Raw genomic sequence first — 20,282 nt, 5'->3', positions numbered from 1 at the left:
TTCTATGTACTAGACTACTTCATTGTGTTTAAGGACGTTCAGTAAGGGAAAAATGACCAGTTCATGTGGAACAGCTTGCCGAGATTTTTGCGCAGTGACGATTTGTAGAGATGTTGTCAGTTTGTTCAGGAGCGTCGATGTTCAGTCGGGAACAAAGCGTTCTTTTAGGCACAAATAAAAATTGCAAACGTTTATATGTTGCAGCTGAGGAACGCATAAGTCCATGTGTCAGCTACTGGCCAACATTTTGTATCACTGCAGGAAACTAGTGCCTCACTGTGTATATTCCATGTTTTGGTAGCATTAATTCATTATATGGTTCCAAGATGACGGGTCGACCGTATTCAGTTTTTGCGTCTAGATTTCCCAGATTTAGATTATACGATCTATTCCAGTTTCAGTTTTATGTTTCTGGTAGTATTTTGTTTAATACTATTCATATTTCGCATATAAGGTGTCTCTAACAATTTTTATTTGCACAGTAGGAATTCAGAGAGCGTTGTGCAGGCATCAGTACAATTATGTTACCCTTCATCCTTTCACCACAGTCTAAATGAAATGCCCTCCAAAGTATTACATATTTTAAATGTAGGGCCTCTGGGCTTAGCTGAGGGAATTGCAAACAGGTAAAACGGAGGGTGAGTTATTGGTTCCTTTGCTTTAAGTGACTTTGTATATAAAGCCAGTCAGTGACAGAAAACTTCGCTCTTTTTACTAGCAATCCGTCGTGAACATTTCTCACATTCGAGCGATAAATAGAAAAGGTAAGAGAAAAGTAGGAAACGAAACAAAAGAAAAACTAAAAAGGTAGTGCACAGTGAATTTAAATCCTGACAAATATTTCGTTGTTCACAGAAAGTGCACGATGATTTCTCTCGCTACGACGACCTACGTTACCGGCATCTGGACACTTGGAGCAAACTACACTACGCCATATCTAAAGTGGCGGCAGCCCGGCTGAATTTCACGTAAGTGTCCAACGGCTTCTCTCAACAAACGAATAAAAATTGTGGTAATGAATCTGATGTATTTGCACAAGTTACAAGTATTACTCATCTGACCATAACAAGAATGTCCACCTATAAAACTGTAACTGCACCTGTTTTCGGTCTTATACCATTTAACTGGGATGGGAGAGAGTAGATTTTTATTACGGAGAAGCTAGATTGAAATCCCTTTCCGGCTACACAGATTGTTCTGCTAGACATACAGCCGATTTCTTTACTTCTTGTCAATGTGAAGACGTGTTTCCCTCTAATGACCAGACCAATGAAGTAAAGCCCTAATCTCCATTTATTTTTTCAATTCTGAAGCTTCACTAGTGTCAGTCAACCGAAAGAGCGGCTCATCTGTTCAGCATATCGCAGCTGTTTTAGTAATCCATTTGCACTGCCTACAACCGTGTAACTCTTTTCATGTTTGTGTGCTTTCACCAAAATTATTATGAATTTTTTGATTACGCACAAAACGTGCAACTGCTTTTACTTGCGAATTCTTGTTGAAAAGAAACAAGACTACTAACATTACTCAAGAAATAGTTGCCATAGCGTGTTAAGCGCCCACATCTTGTAGTTTACTACGGATATTTTCTATCGTTCTGGTGGGAGGCAAAAGCAGAGTCGTTTCCGTGCACCTTAAGAGAAACGGCAGGAGTGAAAAATGTTTTAAGTGGTAGGAGGAACAAATTCAGATGTGCGAGAACTGAAATAAATCATACTTTGAAAATGACAGTACATACTGAATACGCATTGTAACTTCAATGTCTCGTTGACTCAACTTCTAGAGTATTGTGTCAGAGCACAAACGTACATTTTCCACAGGAGTGCAAGAGCGCTACTGCCATAGTGGTTGCTTTTCCTGCCATTGAACTGCTCAAGTTTTAACTTGTTACGGCATATGAACTCAGTTCAAGGTCGGTAAACAGCCACGCACTAATACGTACTAATAGAAATAGAATGTACGTGTGTAGTCTGTTAATAGTACCTGAGTAATAGAAATAGTCTTGTTCCTTTTCTTCCCTCTCTTGGTATTGCCTTTGTAATGAATACCCGCCCATATTCCCAAATAACATTTAATTTATTTTCAACACTTCGAAGAAAGCAGAGATTACTGAAGGTTGTCGAGATCAATTTAAAAGTAGCCAAGAAAAATATTAAATGACGAGAATCCTCAGGCTGTCCCTGTTAGATCACATCAGCCAAAGTCTTCTGTGGCTATTTGTGCTGGAATATTTAACAGTTTTCTTCTAGGAAGTCTACTTAAGCTGTACGCTTCACTAAAAAGTCTTATCACCAGATTCTGAAAGTCATGCATACAAAAGTGCTGGACACAGTACTGCTTACTCTACACAGCAACCTATAGTCACAGCTGGGTAAAACTCCAGTTCACCTGTGTTGATGCGTGGACACAGCAGGAGTGAGCGCAGGAGATGGTGGCCGCTGTGCAGTGACCAAATGTCTTCTAAAGCGATGGGTGAGTTCATTCGTTTGTTTGGAGGATGAGGCCGACACTGTCTGCCACCTTTCGCAGTCAGCGATTACAGAATCGAGGCGCGCGTCCTGCCAGTTTTCTTAAATGATTTTACAGAAACTATCAGGTAAAAATTTTAGTTTTTGCTTTACTTGTATCTTTAATCGTGGTAGAGGTTATATCAGGTTCATGACGACATGCCCGTCATTTCCTTAATGGTCATAGTTATTGTGTTATTTACGTGGAAATAAGACATTACGCGAAAGACGAAAAAAAAAATTTCTATGAAAAATAGGAGTCGCTATGATTTTGCGCTTGGTGCATATTATTTAGTTTGTTTGCACATTAAATTTTTCTAACATATTGTATTTATCTTTAGACCTGGGTGGAGGCCTCTGTCTGTCACCAATATCGACAAAATTGATCTGACATAGGACACTCATTTGTGATCGCGCCGCTCTAGCCATAATGCCAGAGTGAAACATCCACAACATTCCTCATATTCCATAAAGTGTTTGAGATATCGAAATACGATTTTGGCAAATGATAACACACAAAGAGGAGAGTATTTTACCGTGTGGCTATTATGCAAAACTTCATTGTCTGCCGTGTAATTTCACTAACAGACTTTTTCGACGAAAGAATATATTTTTAAGGTGAAATGAGCTGGTGAAATGAGAAGTGCTGTGGGTTTTAGAATAATGTAAGTGAATGTGTTACACTTTATTTCGTACCGAGGATGTGCTTTTCCATAAGATACTCGTCTTACTTTTTCTCAGTTCCAAATTTAATAAACCACTGTTTGAGAATTCTCTCACAGCTGCGTTGGCACGACATGTGAGTGAGATCAGACTGTGTACACTCCTCTGTTTCTTGGCAAAAGACTCACTTTTTAACATGGCAACGAGAGAAATGTCTTGGTTTTACTCAAAATTCGCCACTCATGATGGTTCTCTGCAAGCTAGGAGAAAATAAATGCCGCGTTTTCGGTGGAACCCCTTTTAGATACTAACCAAAGCAGAGGTGACAGTAGATCTTCTCGAATGGTCAACACGCAAATGTGGGCGTGGAGGGGCCCCACTTAATATTTACAAACAATGTGAGTGTAGGCTTCAATTTAGAACGGCAGTTACCCTCCAGCACTCGGCATTTCCCCTACAGCGCCTGCCTGCAACCCCCACCACTACTGCTCTCCCCACATACGCCCTGCCATCTCCTCATCTGCTGGCCACAGTATTCTGTGCGGGCTCTACCTATCGACTCTGAGGATGAATGAGTTCTGTTATGTGACCGACACCTTTTTGTTTGCCTTTGCGGCCATGCCATGTACTTGGTGTACATTAGTAATGTCACCAGATCTGGCTGACTGCCCAAATCAGTGATGTATTTCAGAACATGAAACAGACTCTTTAGCATGCGCAAAAAAAAAAAAAAATGAATACTCATTGTTGCGATCGAATGAAACCTCTAACAAAGTCTGTTACACATTTGTTCAGACATGACGACAATGAATAATAATTTATCTACAGTTCTTGTCACTAATTCTGAGAATGTAACAGATGTCTCATACCCACAACTTAGTAACAACACTATGATGTGACGGAAGTCGTGGGATACCTCCTAACATAGTGTTGGACCTCCATTTGTGCAGCATAGTGCAGCAACTAGATGTGGCATGTGTTCAACAAGTCGATGGTAGTCCCCTGCAGAAATATTGAGCCATGCTGCTTCTATAGCTGTCCATAATTGCGAAAGTGTTGCCGGTGCTGGAGTTTGTACATGGACTGACCTCTCAATTATGTTCCAAATATGTTCGTGAGATTCATATAGAGCGATGTGGGTAGCTAAACCATTCGCTAGAATTATCCAGAATATTTTTCAAACCAACTGCAAACATATGTGGCCCAGTGACATGGCGAATTGTCATCCATAGGAATTCCATTTTTGTTTGGGAACATGAAGCCTATGAATGACACCAAATGGTCTCCAAGTAGCTGAATATAACCATTTCCAGTAAGAGAGTCCAGTCCATTCCATGCAAACACAGCTGACACCGTTATGGAGATTTTGACAGCTTGCACAGTGTCTTGGTGACAAATTTAGTTCATGCCATCATAGGGTCTGCACCACACTTAAACCCTACCACCAGTTCTTACCAACTGAAATCGGGACTCTTCTCAGCAGTCCACGGGTTTCCGGCGTTCTAGGGTGCTGTTCAAACGGATACGTTCTTCGTACGTCTCACATTGATTTCTGCGGTTATTTCACGCAGTGTTGCTTCTCCGTTAGTACTGACAACTCTTGGCGAACGCCGCTGCTCTCAGTTGTTAAGTGAGCAATGTCGACCATCGCATTTTCCGTGGTGAGAGGTAACACCTTAAATTTCCTTTCCGTGGCACACTCTTGAGACTATGGATTTCTGAATATTGAATTCCCTAACGTTTTCCGAAATGGAATGTCCTTTGTTCTAGTCCTAACTGCTGCTCACCGTTAAAAGTCTTTTAATTTTCGTCGTGCCGCCATAATCATATCGGAAATCTTTTCACATGAATTACCTGAGAGCTGATCACAGCTCCTGCAACGCGCTGCCCCTTTATATCCTGTGTACGTACTACTACCGTCATCTGAATGTGTGCGTATCGCTATGTACTGAGTTTTGTTACCTCTGTGTATGTCGCTTAAAAGGAAAGTGATCCACTTCCTGGAACCAGTCCACCCTCAAAGTCTGTAGTGAAGTCCAGAAGCAGCGTGTACCCAGTGTTGCTGCCTAGAATATGTTGGCCTGCTATCAGTTCTGTGCTTGTTGTGTGCAGGCACAATATCGTGTTCGCCGACCAGTGGGGCACGCGCGTCACCAAGGACATGTTCAACGGGCAGGTGGGCCAGATACAGAGGGGCGAGGTGGACGTCGCGGTCGGCGGCGTCGCCCTGCGGGCCGAGCGCAGCGACGCCATCGACTACACCACGCCCACTGGCCTCTTCCAGTAAGGCTGGCTCACACCACCTTTCTTCCTTTATTGTTAGTTTCATCACCCATCGCCCCATATGGGCAGAGGGTGCGCTGTCAGCGGTAGAATGCTCCGCTCTTCAGCCAAGAGCAGTTTAAAAAATATAATAAGTATGCTATAAAGAACAAACAAGAGAACTGATTTACTATTAAAAATTTAAAAAAACCAAAAACGGTAATCTAAAAAGCGAAAAATACACATTTTAAAAATGTATTGAAGGATCTTAAAATTTTTGTAGGAGAAAGAAGCACTGTATCTTCACTTAACATCTGAAGAACCTGCACTGGTAGAAAAGTATTTTGGGAGGAGAGAATATGTTCAATAGGGATGAGTTGTAGGGAAAACTGTGGAGATCAGTGCAGGTTTTGAGGTGCATAGTGGGAAGACATAAGTTGGGAAAGAGAGGGGACAGGGAGGGGTTTGGTGGATAGGCGGGAAAGAGTTAAAGTTGATAGGAGGGGTAAATACCAGGGCAAATCTCACTGTCGGGGAGAGCAATTGGTTGAAGTTGCATTGGGTTAAGATATTGATTGTGTGTGCTGTTGTAGGGTGGAGGTATTTGTGTGTGAAGGTGCGACAGCATACCACGGTTGGTAATCAGAGGAGAGACAATGAAATTACTGGAATCTAGTTTGTGAATAGTGTAGAAGATGGGGTGGTGCTCGATGTGGGTGGGGGATGGGGGTAGGGAATTTCATGAGATGGTAGAGGATCCATATGGGGGAAGCTAAATGGAAGTGGAAAGCGAGACAGAGTGCTAGGCGTTCGAGGATTTGAAGGGAGTTATGGAACTTCAATAGGCGTGAGGTTCGGTTAGGGTTGGCTTGTTTGGGGGAAGAGACCAAACAGCGAGGTCATCGGTCTCATCGGATTAGGGAAGGATGGGGAAGGAAGTAGGCAGTGTCCTTTCAAAGGGACCATCCCGGCATCTGCCTGGAGCGATTTAGGGAAATCACGGTAAACCTAAATCACGATGGCCGGACGCGGGATTGAACCGTCGTCCTCCCGAATGCGAGTCCAGCGTGCTAACCATTGCGCTACCTCGCTCGGTAGGGGGTGAGGTCCATGCAACATTTACATTGCAGAGGATGGATCAGATTTGGGTTCTGTAAGCGTGAAGAACAGTGGAGGAGTGTAACCCCCAAGTAAGGCCCATTAGTAATTTTAGTTGTTGTAGTCTATAGTGCACATCCTGTTGGATGGTTCGTGGCTGAGGTTTCCACATTAGTCGCCAGTCGAGGGTTAGTCCAAGGTATTTTAATGTGTACGTAAACTGCAGAGTACGATCGTAAATGGTAAGGCAGAAGTCATGGAGATGGGAGGTGCCAGTGGTCGTCTGTCATTATTGGCTGTTTTCAAATGGTTCAAATGGCTCTGAGCACTATGGGACTAAACATCTGTGGTCATCAGTCCCCTAGAACTTATAACTACTTAAACCTAACTAACCTAAGGACATCACACACATCCATGCCCGAGGCAGGATTCGAACCTGCGACCTTTAGCAGTCGCGCGGTTCCGGGCTGAGCGCCTAGAACCGCTAGACCACCGCGGCCGTCTATTGGCTGTGTTCTGGAGGGATTGACTTACAACATGCTACCTACTTCTATGCTATTTTACTGTTACAACTGCTCTTGGGTCTGTTATTGTGGTGTATAGAAAACTACCGTGTAATTAAGAAAGTACACCGACAGTCACAATCACCCACGAAAGCAAAATGAAGATTTCTTACCTTGTGTTTCTTAGGTAAAAAATGCTCTTACTTTCAAATGTAGTCCGTTTTGCACTATCTGATCAAAAGTATCCAGCCACCCATATGTAATGCGGAATTGATCACTAGATGTCACGACCAGTCGGACCAACCAGAATGAAATAAGGCGGAGAGTATTGTTCTGTCAGTAGCAAAGTACTAACTTCAGAATGGGTCGATCAGGAGCGCTCAGTGGCATGTAACGTGCACTAGTCAATGGATGTCACATGAGTAACAAATTCATCAGATACCTTTCAACCCTTCAGCACAGTTAATGATCTGACTGTGAGGTGGAAACCTCGAAGGAATCTCTACAGCTAAACCAAGATCAAGCTGACCATGTACCGAAGGACAGGGACCACCGAACATTGATCAGGGTGATTGTAAAAAATCGTGTGCAATCAGTGGAAAGAATCACTCACCAATTCCAATGAGCTATCAGTAGTCTGCGTAGGGAGTCAAAAACAATGGGGTACAAGGATCGAACAGCTCCCCGTAAGCCTCGCGTTTCTGTAGTCAGTGTTAACCGACGCTTGAGATGGTGTAAAGAGGGACTCCACTGGACAGTGGATAACTGGAAACGAAAGATTTGGAGTGGCAAGTCGCACCACACTACGTGGTAATCGGATGGAAACGTCTGTGTTCTGCGGATGCCAGGATAAAATTACCTGCTGTCAGGTGTTACGGTGTGGGGTGGTTTTCGTGGTTAGGTGTGGTCCCTTTGTTGGACTTAAGAACACGCTAACTATGGAAGGATACGTACACATTTTACAGCATTGTGTACTGTGTACAGTAGAGGAAAAGTCTGGAGAAAATAACTGTATCAGCGTGACAGTGAAATCTGTCGTAACACAGCGCCTGTGAGACAATGGTTTATGGACCATAACAGTTCTTAAATGGACTAGCCTGCACAGAGTCCCGACCTGAACCAAACTGAACACATTTTAGATGAGACAGAACGTTGACTTAGCTTCAGACACCACCGTCAAACATCACTGTCGTCTCTGGTTTCCGTTTTTGAGGAGGAATGACCTACCAACCCATCACATATATTCATAAAATTCATTGAAAGTGTCACCAGCAGAGTTCGAGCCGTGATAAGGGTGACTGGTGCACACACCCCTTATTAATGTCCCCTACTATGAATACCGATACTTTTTATCGAATAATGTACGTCAGCACACTTTGTCCAGTGTTTCGTCAGCGAGCCAAACCAGTTCCTTAAGCCATTTTGTAAGGTCTGTGAAATACGCATGAACAAAAAGCACAAACTGTGGCCGCTGTACAGTTTTAATTTGTTTCGTGAACTTGTTTTCGTCTTACAAGCCCATCATCAGACACTAAAGGATGGGGTGGTCATATTGAGTTACTATACGTTATGTTACGCTGTACTTTGGGTAAATTCAAGGAATGGAACAGAAATAAAATAAGGTTAAACTGTTTCCATAGCAGACAGTCCTTTGTAGAGATACAAATGGTAATGATTCTTACCAGCACGAGCTGAAGTTGAAGACACGACTGTAGTGATCAGACGAATTCTTTTTTAGTTGAGGATAGCAGTTTCTTACACTGACCGCTTCAATTGCAAATTGATATTGTAGAGCATCTACAGTTTGTGTTTTCTTTGATAAAAATAAAATTGTTCTACCATGTAAAGACGGAAGAATATATAAGTCAGCAGCAAACCCACCTGCAGCTACCATAACGTATGTCTTCTACACCAAATGTTATTTTATAACCAGAAATTTCAGTGTCTTTATGTGTAGCGGGTATTCGGAACAGCTCTGGGAAACAGTTTTAATAAACTTTCCCACGCTGCTTTGTCATATTACCATGGATTATTGTGTATATCTGGGACTCTGGTACCGTTACTATCCTACATGAAGTGCAATATTTTCTTGTGCAGCGAAGTAGTCCCAGATATTTATAATATTCCAAGTGAAAGTGGCAGTAACTGGTGCGTCTAAACTGTATCCCTGCGCTGCTCCGAACATCAGGAGCACTTCACGTACAGGAATCTAGAAAAATTTGTTGGATAACACAGCCTTAAGAAGTACAAAATCTTGTTTGATATGACACAGACTTAACTCCTCACTGCAAGCTGCTGGGACTCACTTATCAAAGAGGCTAAGGAAATTATAAAATTAGAATATGTGTCAACAGCTTTAGTAGAGATATAGCATTCACGCACGGCAGAGAGTTGGGCGTGCACCTGATACCGAGAGACTAGGTAGGAATAAGCAGGGTTACTATGTACTGTAGATCGGCGGACCGATGCATTCGACAGCGATCAGGGGTTTTCGCTTGACGTCACTGTCAAGAAGCGGTAGCACTGCGAGACGTGTTCTCACGATCGGGTATGGCACTATTCCACTTAAACTAACATTAATTTACGAAAACTGAAGGGCAGTGCAGTATAATGAGTTACACGGACGATAGAAAAATACAAATATACGGACGTTTGTTATTAGTTCCTATGGCGATGAAATTCACATATCGCTTTCTATACACTGAGGTAACAAAAGTCATGGGATACCTCCTAGCGTCGTGTCGGGCCTCCTTTTGCTCGGTGTAGTGCAGCAACTCGGCATGGACTCAACAAGTCGTTGGAAGTCCCCTGCAGAAGTACTGAGCCATGCTGCCTCTATAGCCGTCTATAATTGCGAAAGGGTTGCCGGTGCAGTATTTTGTGCATAAACTGACCTCTCGATTTTGCCCCGTAAATGATCGATGGGACTCAATTCGGGCGATCTGGTTGGCCAAATCATTTGCTCGAACTGTGCAGAATATTCTTCAAACCTATCGCGAATAATTGTGGCCCGGTGACATAGCGCATTCACATCCATAAAAAATTCTGTCGTCGTTTGTGAATACGAAATCCACGAATGGCTGCAAACGTTCTACAAGTAGCTGAACGTAACCATTTCCAGTCAATGATCGGTTCAGTTGCACGAGAGACCCAGTCCATTCCATGCAAACACAGTTGACATCATTGTGGAGTTTGCACAGTGGCTTGTTGACACCTTGGATCCTTGGCTTCGTGGAGTCTGTGTAACACTCGAACCCTACCATCAGCTATTAACAACTGAAATCCGGACTCATCTGACGAGGCCACGGTTTTCCGGTCATCTAGAGTTCAATCGATATGATCACGAGACCAGGACCGGTCGTCTTGTGCCGTAGCCCATTAATGCCAAATTTCGCCACAGTGTCCTATCGGATACGTTAGTCGTACGTCACGCATTGATTCTGTGGTTATTTAACGCAATGTTGCATGTGTGTTAACACTGAGAACTCTACGCAAACGGCAGTTTTCGGTTATGAAGTCATCCGTGGTGAGAGGTAATGCCTGAAATTTGATGTTCTCAACATGTTCTTGATACTGTAGATCTCGGAATATCGAATTCCCTAATGATTTCCGAAATGGAATGTTCCATGCGTCTGGCTCCAACTACCACTGCGTGTTCAAAGTTTGTTAATGCCCGTCTTACGACCATTAGATGAGATTAGATTAGATTAGTTTTTCGTTCCATAGATCCGTGCTGAGGAGATCCTCGTGGATGTGGAACATGTCAATTTTTTTTAAGCTGATATAACAATACTAATAGTATGAATATATACAATACATCATTTGTTTCTATTAAAAAATTCGTCAATGGAGTAGAAGGAGTTGGCCACTAGTAAGTCTTTCAGGCTCCTTTTAAACTGATCTTTATTTGTAACTAAATTTTTTACGTTTACTGGCAAATTATTGAAGATGAGTGTTCCTGAGTAGTGGACCCCTTTTTGAACTAAAGTAAGTGATTTTAAGTCCTTGTGCAGATCATTTTTGTTCCTAGTATTGTATGTATGAACTGAGCTGTTTGTTGGAGAAATAGATATATTATTTAGGACAAATTTCATTAATGAGTAAATATACTGAGAGGCAGTAGTTAGTATACCCAGTTCTTTGAAGAGGTTTCTACAGGACGTCCGTGAATTTACTCCACAAATAATACGTATTACACGCTTCTGGACTCTGAAAACTTTTGTTTAACTTGAAGAGTTACCCCAAAATATTATACCATATGACAGTATGGAATGAAAGTAGGCAAAGTATGCTAGCTTTTTCATTTTTATGTCCCCTATGTCTGCTAACACTTGAATTGCAAATACAGATTTGTTAAGGCGTTTCTGCAGTTCTGTGGTGTGCTCTTCCCAACTGAATTTATTATCAAGTTGTAATCCCAGGAATTTAAGACTGTCAACCTCTTCTGTCTGCTCTTCTTCGTATTTTATGCATATGCTGGGTGGAAACCTCTTACAGGTTCTGAATTGCATATAGTGAGTCTTTTCGAAGTTTAATGTCAGTGAGTTGGCTTTAAACCATTTATTAATATCCATGAAAATATCATTAGCAGATCTTTCTAGAACTACACTTGACATACTATTTATTGTAATACTTGTGTCATCTGCAAACAAAACGAACTCTGCTTCTGGTAGTGTAACTGATGAGAGATCATTAATGTACACAAGAAAAAGCAATGGCCCTAAGATGGATCCTTGTGGGACACCACATGTAATTTCTTCCCATTCTGATGATGACTGATGACTTAATTCACTAGTCCTTTGCACTGAGACCCTTTGTTTCCTGTTAGTGAGGTATGACTTGAACCATTTTGCAGCCCGTGACACCATAGAATTCTAATTTACTTAAAAGGATGTTGTGGTTCACACAATCAAATGCCTTTGACAAATCACAGAAAATACCTGCTGCTGGTAATTTGTTATTTAATGAATTAAGTACATTTTCACTGTAGGCGTAAATAGCCTTCTCGATATCAGAACCCTTCAGAAATCCAAACTGTGTTCTTGATAATATGTTATTTGTGGTCAGATGGTTGAGCAGCTGTCTGTACATTACTTTTTCTAAAATTTTTGAGAATGCTGGCAAAAGTGAAATCGGTCTGTAGTTTGATGGTATCTCTTTATCCCCTTTCTTGAATAGAGGCTTAACATCTGCATATTTTAGCCAGTCAGGAAATGTTCCAGTTATAATTGACTGGTTCCACAAGTAACTTAGAATTGTACTAAACTCACAAGAACATGCTTTAATTAACTTTGTTGATATTTCATCGTACCCACTAGAATGCTTTGTTTTTAAAGATTTTATTATGGAAGTTATTTCTTTTGGTGAAGTGAGTGATATATTCATGTACTTGATGCTATTTGTGAAGGCTAGTTTCAGATATTCAAGGGCATTATTTACTGATCCTGAAAGTCCCATTCTATCAGTAACGGATATAAAGTACTTGTTAAATAGATTTGCCACACTATGCCCATCAGTTACTAATGTGTCATCTACCCTTAGTGCTATTTGCTCCTGTTCCTTTCTGGTTCTACCAGTCTGCTCTTTCACTATATCCCATATTGTTTTTATTTTGTTCCCTGATATTGCTATTTTCTTCTCGTAGTGCATTTGTTTAGACGTCTGAATTACTTTTTTTAATGTTTTACAGTATTCCTTGTATTTAGCTAAATCATCAGCATTGTACCTATTCTTTCTCGACAGATAAATTTTCCTTTTTGTCTTACAGGAAATCTTTATCCATTGTGTAATCCATGGTTTTATTATAGACTTCTGTTTAATTTGAGTAACTTTTAGAGGAAAACAGTTTTCAAACATGGTACTGACATTGTTCATGATTGTGTTATATTTTTCATTCATGTCATGAGCACTATAAACATCTTTCCAGTTCATATCTTTGAGCAGTTTTCTAAAACACTCAATTTTTGGTTTATTGACTACTCTCCTGTACTCAGATTTAGCAGTCTTGATAATCTGCTTAGAATTTACATCTAAAACAAGGAGCTGCATGTCATGATCTGATAGTCCATTTATAACAGGTTTTATAATATGATTTTGTTCCTTTGATTTGTCTATAAAAATGTTATCAATGGCTGTCCTTGAGGATTTAGTGATCCTATTTGGAAAGTTTACAGTGTGAGTTAGATTGAAAGACAACATTACTAACTGCAGTGAATGTTTACTGGAAGATTGCATTAGAAAATCTGTATTAAAGTCACCAGCAATCAAAATTTCTTCGTTTCTTCCTGTTAAATAACCCAAAAGAGCTTCTAGATGATCTAAGAATAGATTATAATTTCCTGCAGGTGCTCGGTAAATAGTTATTATTATATAGGATCTGTTATGGAACTCCACTTCTGTTGCACGTGCTTCTAGATGCTGCTCTAAACAGAATTTATTAATGCCAATGTTCTTGAATTTATGGCAGTTTTTGATAAATGTGGCAACTCCTCCTCCATCCATATCTACTATGCAGAAGTAGGAAGCTAGCTTAAATACTGAAATGTCTAACATATCTATATCAGTGGTCACTTGATGTTCATAGAGGCAGATTATGTCAGTTTGGTTAGATGAATTCATTTCATCGATACAAATGAGTAGTTCATCAACTTTATTTCTAAGTCCCGGAATGTTCTGGTGTAATAAAGTTAACTGATACTGCATACTAATGAGATTGTAACTGCTTTGGCGAAGATGAACTGGCAGTTTCTGATTACTTTCTGTTAAACACTGTTTAAATGGAGGCTGTATGATAAAATCTGACTCCTGTTCATCTGTTTTCTCAAACTGAGTGTGTCTGTCAATCTCTCTTAAAACTCGTTTTCTTTCCCCCTTCCCTATCCTAAATAAGGCATCCGTCTGACACCCGTGACCACTGGTATTTTACCACTTGTGCCAGTGTCCCCCCTTAAGTTTTCTGCAATCAACCCAGACAGTTTTCCCTTCCCTTTCCTATTGAGGTGAAGGCCATGCCTAGTGTAGTCCCACCTATCGATAGCATCCACAGGAATCAAACCAATATGGGACCCTATATCCGTCCTAAGCAGCCACTCCAACTCCAAGTTCACCCTCCCTACGGAAGAGCTCAAATGAGGTCGATCATGGCGTCTCAACACAGACACAAATCCCACACTTGTATGCTTCGTTGCTGATGCTATCTTCACCAGGTCAGAAACTAACCAGAGTACAAATGACACCCCTGCCAATGCACTGGGCTTTTATACATTCTGTAAGTGATACTACCGCCAACTGTATATGCGTATGTCACTATCCCATGGCTTTCGTCACCACAGTGCATAACGAAAAGAGGAACACTACAGATTATGACTGCTCTTGATCACATATAGCGTAGTCAATTACTCAATATTTTCTGTTAGATAACTTTTAACCTGCTGTCCTCCACTTTCAATAGTGCTGCATATGCAACAATCGTAAGGCTTTTCTTTGACGTCGACACATTTTGTGCGTGAACAGTCGACAATTGTAACATCTTTTTCTTGCTGATATGAGGTAATAAGAAAAGCCCATAATTATGCAAAATCTTGACACTAGTCAATCAAGGAGGATGACATTGAAAAGAATTTGATACCCATTGTTATAAGACTGGAAATACTAGTAACAGTATACTGATCATGTTTCTTAGTTTTCACCTAAATATATAGTCTCATGGGCAAAGAGCGCAAAAACAAGGTTTTGCTTATATCTTCCCGACTCCCAACAGCATTCTTCTTGCATTTGGCGTGGCATCTAATTTGTGTGTCTATAAAAAGTTTTTATAAAATGTGGTGTACTTTAGTTATTCGTTTAGCACCGTGACGAAACTGCTTTGTCATCGTTTCCCCTGTCTACGTAAAACATGAGCCAGTATTGTTGGTTTTGTTTTTCTGTGTGTTTTGTCATTAGAGGCTAAACTTTTGCTCTTATTAATGTTAGTTCTTTCTCATATTTCTTAATGTTTTCCACAGTGCCGCCTTTTTTCTGTTTCTGTGCTTTGATGCAAGTTTATCTTCTTCGGTGACAGTTAACATTAAAGATACCGAACGCTCTTGCTATCAGTTCATTGTGACACCTGTTGGCTAGTGGATGGAAGAGCTGCGTAAGTGGATTGAAGATGCAATGTAGGCACTGCAACTGGTTTTAAAGTCTTCTTTTACGGAAGTTTCAATTATGAGGCTTGGAGAGTGTAAATAATTGTCGTTTTTAAAATGTATGCTACAGATAGCAGCGTTTTTAATATTAACGCCATCACTTCTTCAGCTGAGCTGAACCCACTTATCCCATGTTTGCGAAGCTTTGGGAAAATTATGATACGTAATCTTTAATTTTCAGATTGTTGTTATTCAAAGATAACAAACAAAAAAAGCTCGTGTATACTGGGCAGAGTTTTACACAGCGACGTAATGCGGAGAATTGAGGGAAATCTCGGTTCTGCTCATCCTCTATGCCCTCTTCCCCCTGAGGAACATCTCCCGTATTACTGATATTGTTGGAAAACACTGCTTGTGACATTTCACCGCTAGCGCGGAAGCTGTCTCTGGTTTCAATGATTCTGTTATTTCGTTGACATTCAGTTTTATTCTTGGCTACAAAGGTGGATAATATTGAGAGTCCCGATTTTCATGGAGAATTAATGTGGCAAGTACATCTAGAACAGCCAGTAAAACAGAACCGTCGTGAAAGACTGTGTGGTTATAGGGATGTGATCTGAATATAATGGTTTCAGGCGACAGTATAAGAAGAAGACCCGGCTCTAGAAAAAAATGGCAATTGGTAATACACTTTCAGAGCCAAATGAAAAGTATGTAAACCATATTCTGCTAATGCTATCATGCTAATTTTCAAGTACTATACATTTACAAAAACGCCTATCGCGTATTGCAGTACTGTACCTTAATTCCCATGTAATACTTCTGTCGCTGAGGGTATCCAATATAACATTTCCTATAGTTCTGCTCACGTTGATATCTGTGTGTTTCTAACAGACGCGTTACTGCCATAGGAAAATTTGAACTCTCCAGCAGGTTATGAAATGTGATGATTGCACACCCCTCACAAAATGGTGAGGGAAAGTAACCTGAAGGTGGATGAATGTCTCAAACATTACATACCCCGCGGTGATCACTTCACACGTGCAATAAACTCGTCGCATGAAGTCTGCCGACTATTTGTTTTTGTGGTAGTAGTTCCGGAGTATTAGAGAATTTGAATATTGTACCTTTTCTGGTTATGTTCAGGAGCATTCTCTGAATCGTACTACCACGTCTAGCTCGAAAATGTTCATGATAATGATGCTGACGATAGTAATTCCAGATCTTGATAATATGGGACTAGCGCATGATCTGCTGCCACTCATCTGCTCGTTATGGGAGAGGACCAACATAAAAATACAACAGCGAGACTAATATCATTATATAACAACCACATAATCGAAAAATAACACGCACCTATCACGCCAGAATAAACCTAACAAAAAATATAAAAACCACACAATTGAAATCTCACAGAAAGAAAAAAAAGGTCTTACCATTCATTTCAGCTACAAATCAATCTAGCCTGGCCACAAGACGTACTACAAATCACACACACACACACACACACACACACACACACAATCACCTCAAAAACTTGTTCTACTCAAACCACGCCTTCCTAATTAATACCCACCCACCAATATGCATCCTGAACAAAACAAATAGATGGATAATTCAATAATCAAATGCACGACATTCACAACTTCAAAACCCATAACCACAAAAAAAAAAAAAAAAAAAAAAAAGAAACCAACACAGACACACGAATGTATAACCTCCCTCCCCATATAAAACCTACTCATTATAAAAAATAAATCCTAAACCCCATTCACTCAAACCAATACCACCCACCGCCCCCCCCCCAACATAAAAAATTAACTACCTTCACCCTAACGGCTTTGCAAACCGATTTCTTGAAAGCTTTAATTGACAAAAATTATCAGGTGCACTTCCGTTCCAACAACACTCATCAAGATGAGACTGCAGAGTCGAAATGCCCCTTTTTCCCCTCTGTATAACAGATTTTATGGCCCCTCAAACACCAACTGTCAGGTTAGAACATGCCCCCGTTTCGAAATCTTTAAATTCGAAATTATGGTTAGTCGTCAAATGAGTAGAACCTATACGCTCCAAACCCCTATAACACAAAAAACAGCCTGAAATAGTCGTAGACCCTCCTCAACATACTGCTCAATTAGTACCACCAAAATCCGTGTAGTTCGCTTACAAAACCATAAAAATAATGTCAAAACACCCACTCTGCGAAACAACATGTTCTTCTAAGCCGGTATTTTCTCCTTATTTTCGTCTTACCAGACTGTGATTCATCAGTCTCAGCACATACACCTGCGGCCACCAAAGACCCCGAATAATTAATAAATTCACTGTATACCTCCCGACAGAACGAATACCAATCGAACACACACATCCTGCTCACGCCAATCTCGTGTGTACACAACTACAACGGATACTGATAACACCAATAATATGTCACTCGCACATCACAGAGGGCTAGCCTAGATTTCTCGAATCAGGAATCTCTTCTTAGCGATCTCCACACATTATCTCTCCTACAATTCCACATATAAAGGTCCCTGATCTGAGACGGAGGAACTCCCCACAACTTTATCATTTTCCCGTGTTGTTGGCACCTCATACATTCGGCAATAAGCCCAATCAATTGCAAGACGTAACAATACTAAGCATATCTTGGGCCATGGCTCCATTAAGTGCCATAGAAGTTAATTTCACAGTCGATTCCATACATACAAACAAATGGCAAATACACAGCAAGCAAACTAATAAATCAACAACCTGCTAACGAAAACTGACACCTCAAGAACCCCAAACAAATAAGAAACACATAACTACCAAAATCAAAAATACTCACTCAAGAGCCAACAAAAATCTCCAGAACCGAACCGTACAGCAGGCAACGAAATACGAGTATTCAAAGAAAACTCTAAGCAAAACTGCATAAAAATAAACGACGAACACAGAAGATTCACTCTAAAAAACGAACAAACTGGAAACGAAAACTGACAGCTAAAGAACCAAAAACAAACAAACCACCTATAACAGCAGAGACTCGATCCCATTCAACTGCATCGTTACTAGAAGCCAAATCACAAACACAAACATCTACAAGAAGAATACGCCACAGCTTACTGCAACATGTCCGCTGCGAAAGCCAAAAGAGCGATAGTCACTAGGTACCCATTACTGTTGCTTCCGTAACTCAGACTTTCGTAGAAAATTAACGCGATATCTACACCGAGAACATTAATAGATTCCACACAAGTTCTGAAGAACTCGCACTACGCCCGAGCTTTCCTTAATCTTTATTCCAGATGTGGACCAATGAAATGGTGCCTGCTGTCCAAATTCGTCTCGATCTGGCACAGTCGATGTTGTTGAGAATGGACAAACACAGTGACATATAGAGCTCCATGACAGAGGGCGGGTCAGAAATTTTAGAAGAATCTTCATTCTTCTGCAGTGGGTGACACGTGTCACCGACCATCGTTTCACCTAGTCTGCGCTCATTCTTATGTCGTAATTGACAACGACAGTAGTAGATGGGTGAAGGTAAATTCGACAGTCGAGGGAGTTCATCGTTACCTAAATAGACATTTCCCGTGTTTCTTGCAACTAAAACAAAGTATTTCTTCTTGTGGTGGCGTAAGTCACATTAAAATTGGTGTGTGCCTTTGGAGATCATACATATACTCTTCTACCCACGTGACGTGGTCATAGTATATAGATGTCTATGGCAGTTTATGCTGTCAGTGTGATGTAGCAGTGTTCATCAAGAAAACCAGCAACGATGTTCATGTGGATGAGTCCTGATGAACTTCCATTTTGGTAAGTGCGTCATCGGAGACTCCTGCGGTGATTTTAACGGTTCCTCGATGACTCCCAGCGAATATTGTGCTGTACAATTTCTGTGTTCTTGAAAAATTATTACTATCTAGTCGTGTTGGGTCCTTCCAGATGCCTCCTTCACGTCTAGGAAAAGCGATCTGCAACAGCTTGTTCTTTTCGTAGTGATTCTGGACTAGCAGCCGCGCAACGTGTAATTAGATGGTTTGTGCTAATTTTGTTTGAGAATTTTCGCTTTTTTTTAAGTTCCACGAAAGCATAAAAATCATTGAAAGAAAAGGGGAGCTGCATGTAGAATTCAGCTACCATCTAAAATACATTGTAGTACGTTGGCATGATTTCGATGCAAGTTGGGAAGATTTTTGCTGTTGGAGGAACAGTCAAATGGCAGGCCACTGTGAGAAATATGAACTGGAGACTTTTTTGCTTAAATACACTTTTGACACTTTGCTTCCGCAGGCTTTAATTTCTCATACGGGCTCTGCAGCTGTAACGAGTACTAGAACTCGGTGAATGTGGAACTCACCGTCTTGTCATTGACGCAGACTTGGTTGCACATTTGTTGTCAGTCAAGAAAACCTTGAAAAGTGTTCCGTCCTGTCTGACAGTCTGACAAATCCGACAGCCTTATAAGTAACTATCCGGCCGGTGATCAGTGATCATAAATTTTCCCGTACTAGAAGATGAACAAATTTGATTTATTACTGAGATTGATCTTAAGCGGTGGAACTTTTTGATGGAGTTGTGTCTCATTTTAGATGACTGATTCGTCAAGGAATTTCATTTAACTATATGAATAGAGATCTTTACAAAACTACAGTTTAAATGTCCCATGTCTGAGCAAATGGTCATAGGTGCCATTTCTTAAAAAAAAAAAATGCTTTCATTACATGTGCGATGGGAATTTATACAAGTGAAAACCAAGCTCAACTTGTATTGACAGTGCCACTGCCAAATTATGCGACACATGAGTGTACAAATCCAAAAGCGTACAGAGTCCCCATTGATGTCACGCCTTACAAGTGCAACAACCTGACGACCTGTCTGCATGTAGCTGGTTTCATCATAATATCCTCGAAAATTTCAGTACAATTAAATGTAACTGTCCTTACTATGAGGTGCAGTTTAGCTCATAACTTGTAGGATGATGTATTAATAGTAGTAATGTGGTAACATATTTATCCAGACAGAGACTTACAAGAATTCGGTAAGTATGTGCCTACTGACGGTATGTTACCATGTACAGAAATAAAACTAGAATTTTTCAAAATCAATTATTTTAGTGTTAAAGTAACTTC

General features: G+C 40.7%; 1 protein-coding gene across 1 annotated transcript in view; it reads left to right on the top strand.

Moving 5' to 3' along the window:
- LOC126235296 (glutamate receptor U1-like) overlaps positions 1–20,282 on the top strand; it is a 61,227-nt gene that overhangs the window by 3,362 nt on the left and 37,583 nt on the right. Inside the window, exons 2-3 of the mRNA XM_049944021.1 lie at positions 856–968; positions 5,283–5,453. Coding sequence (XP_049799978.1) covers positions 856–968; positions 5,283–5,453 — 284 coding nt within the window. The remainder of the gene's footprint in view (positions 1–855; positions 969–5,282; positions 5,454–20,282) is intronic.

The sequence above is a fragment of the Schistocerca nitens genome, chromosome 2 (genome assembly GCF_023898315.1).
Source record: "Schistocerca nitens isolate TAMUIC-IGC-003100 chromosome 2, iqSchNite1.1, whole genome shotgun sequence".
NCBI classification, from domain to species: Eukaryota; Metazoa; Arthropoda; class Insecta; order Orthoptera; family Acrididae; genus Schistocerca; species Schistocerca nitens.
This window is presented reverse-complemented; position numbering and strand designations above follow the sequence as displayed.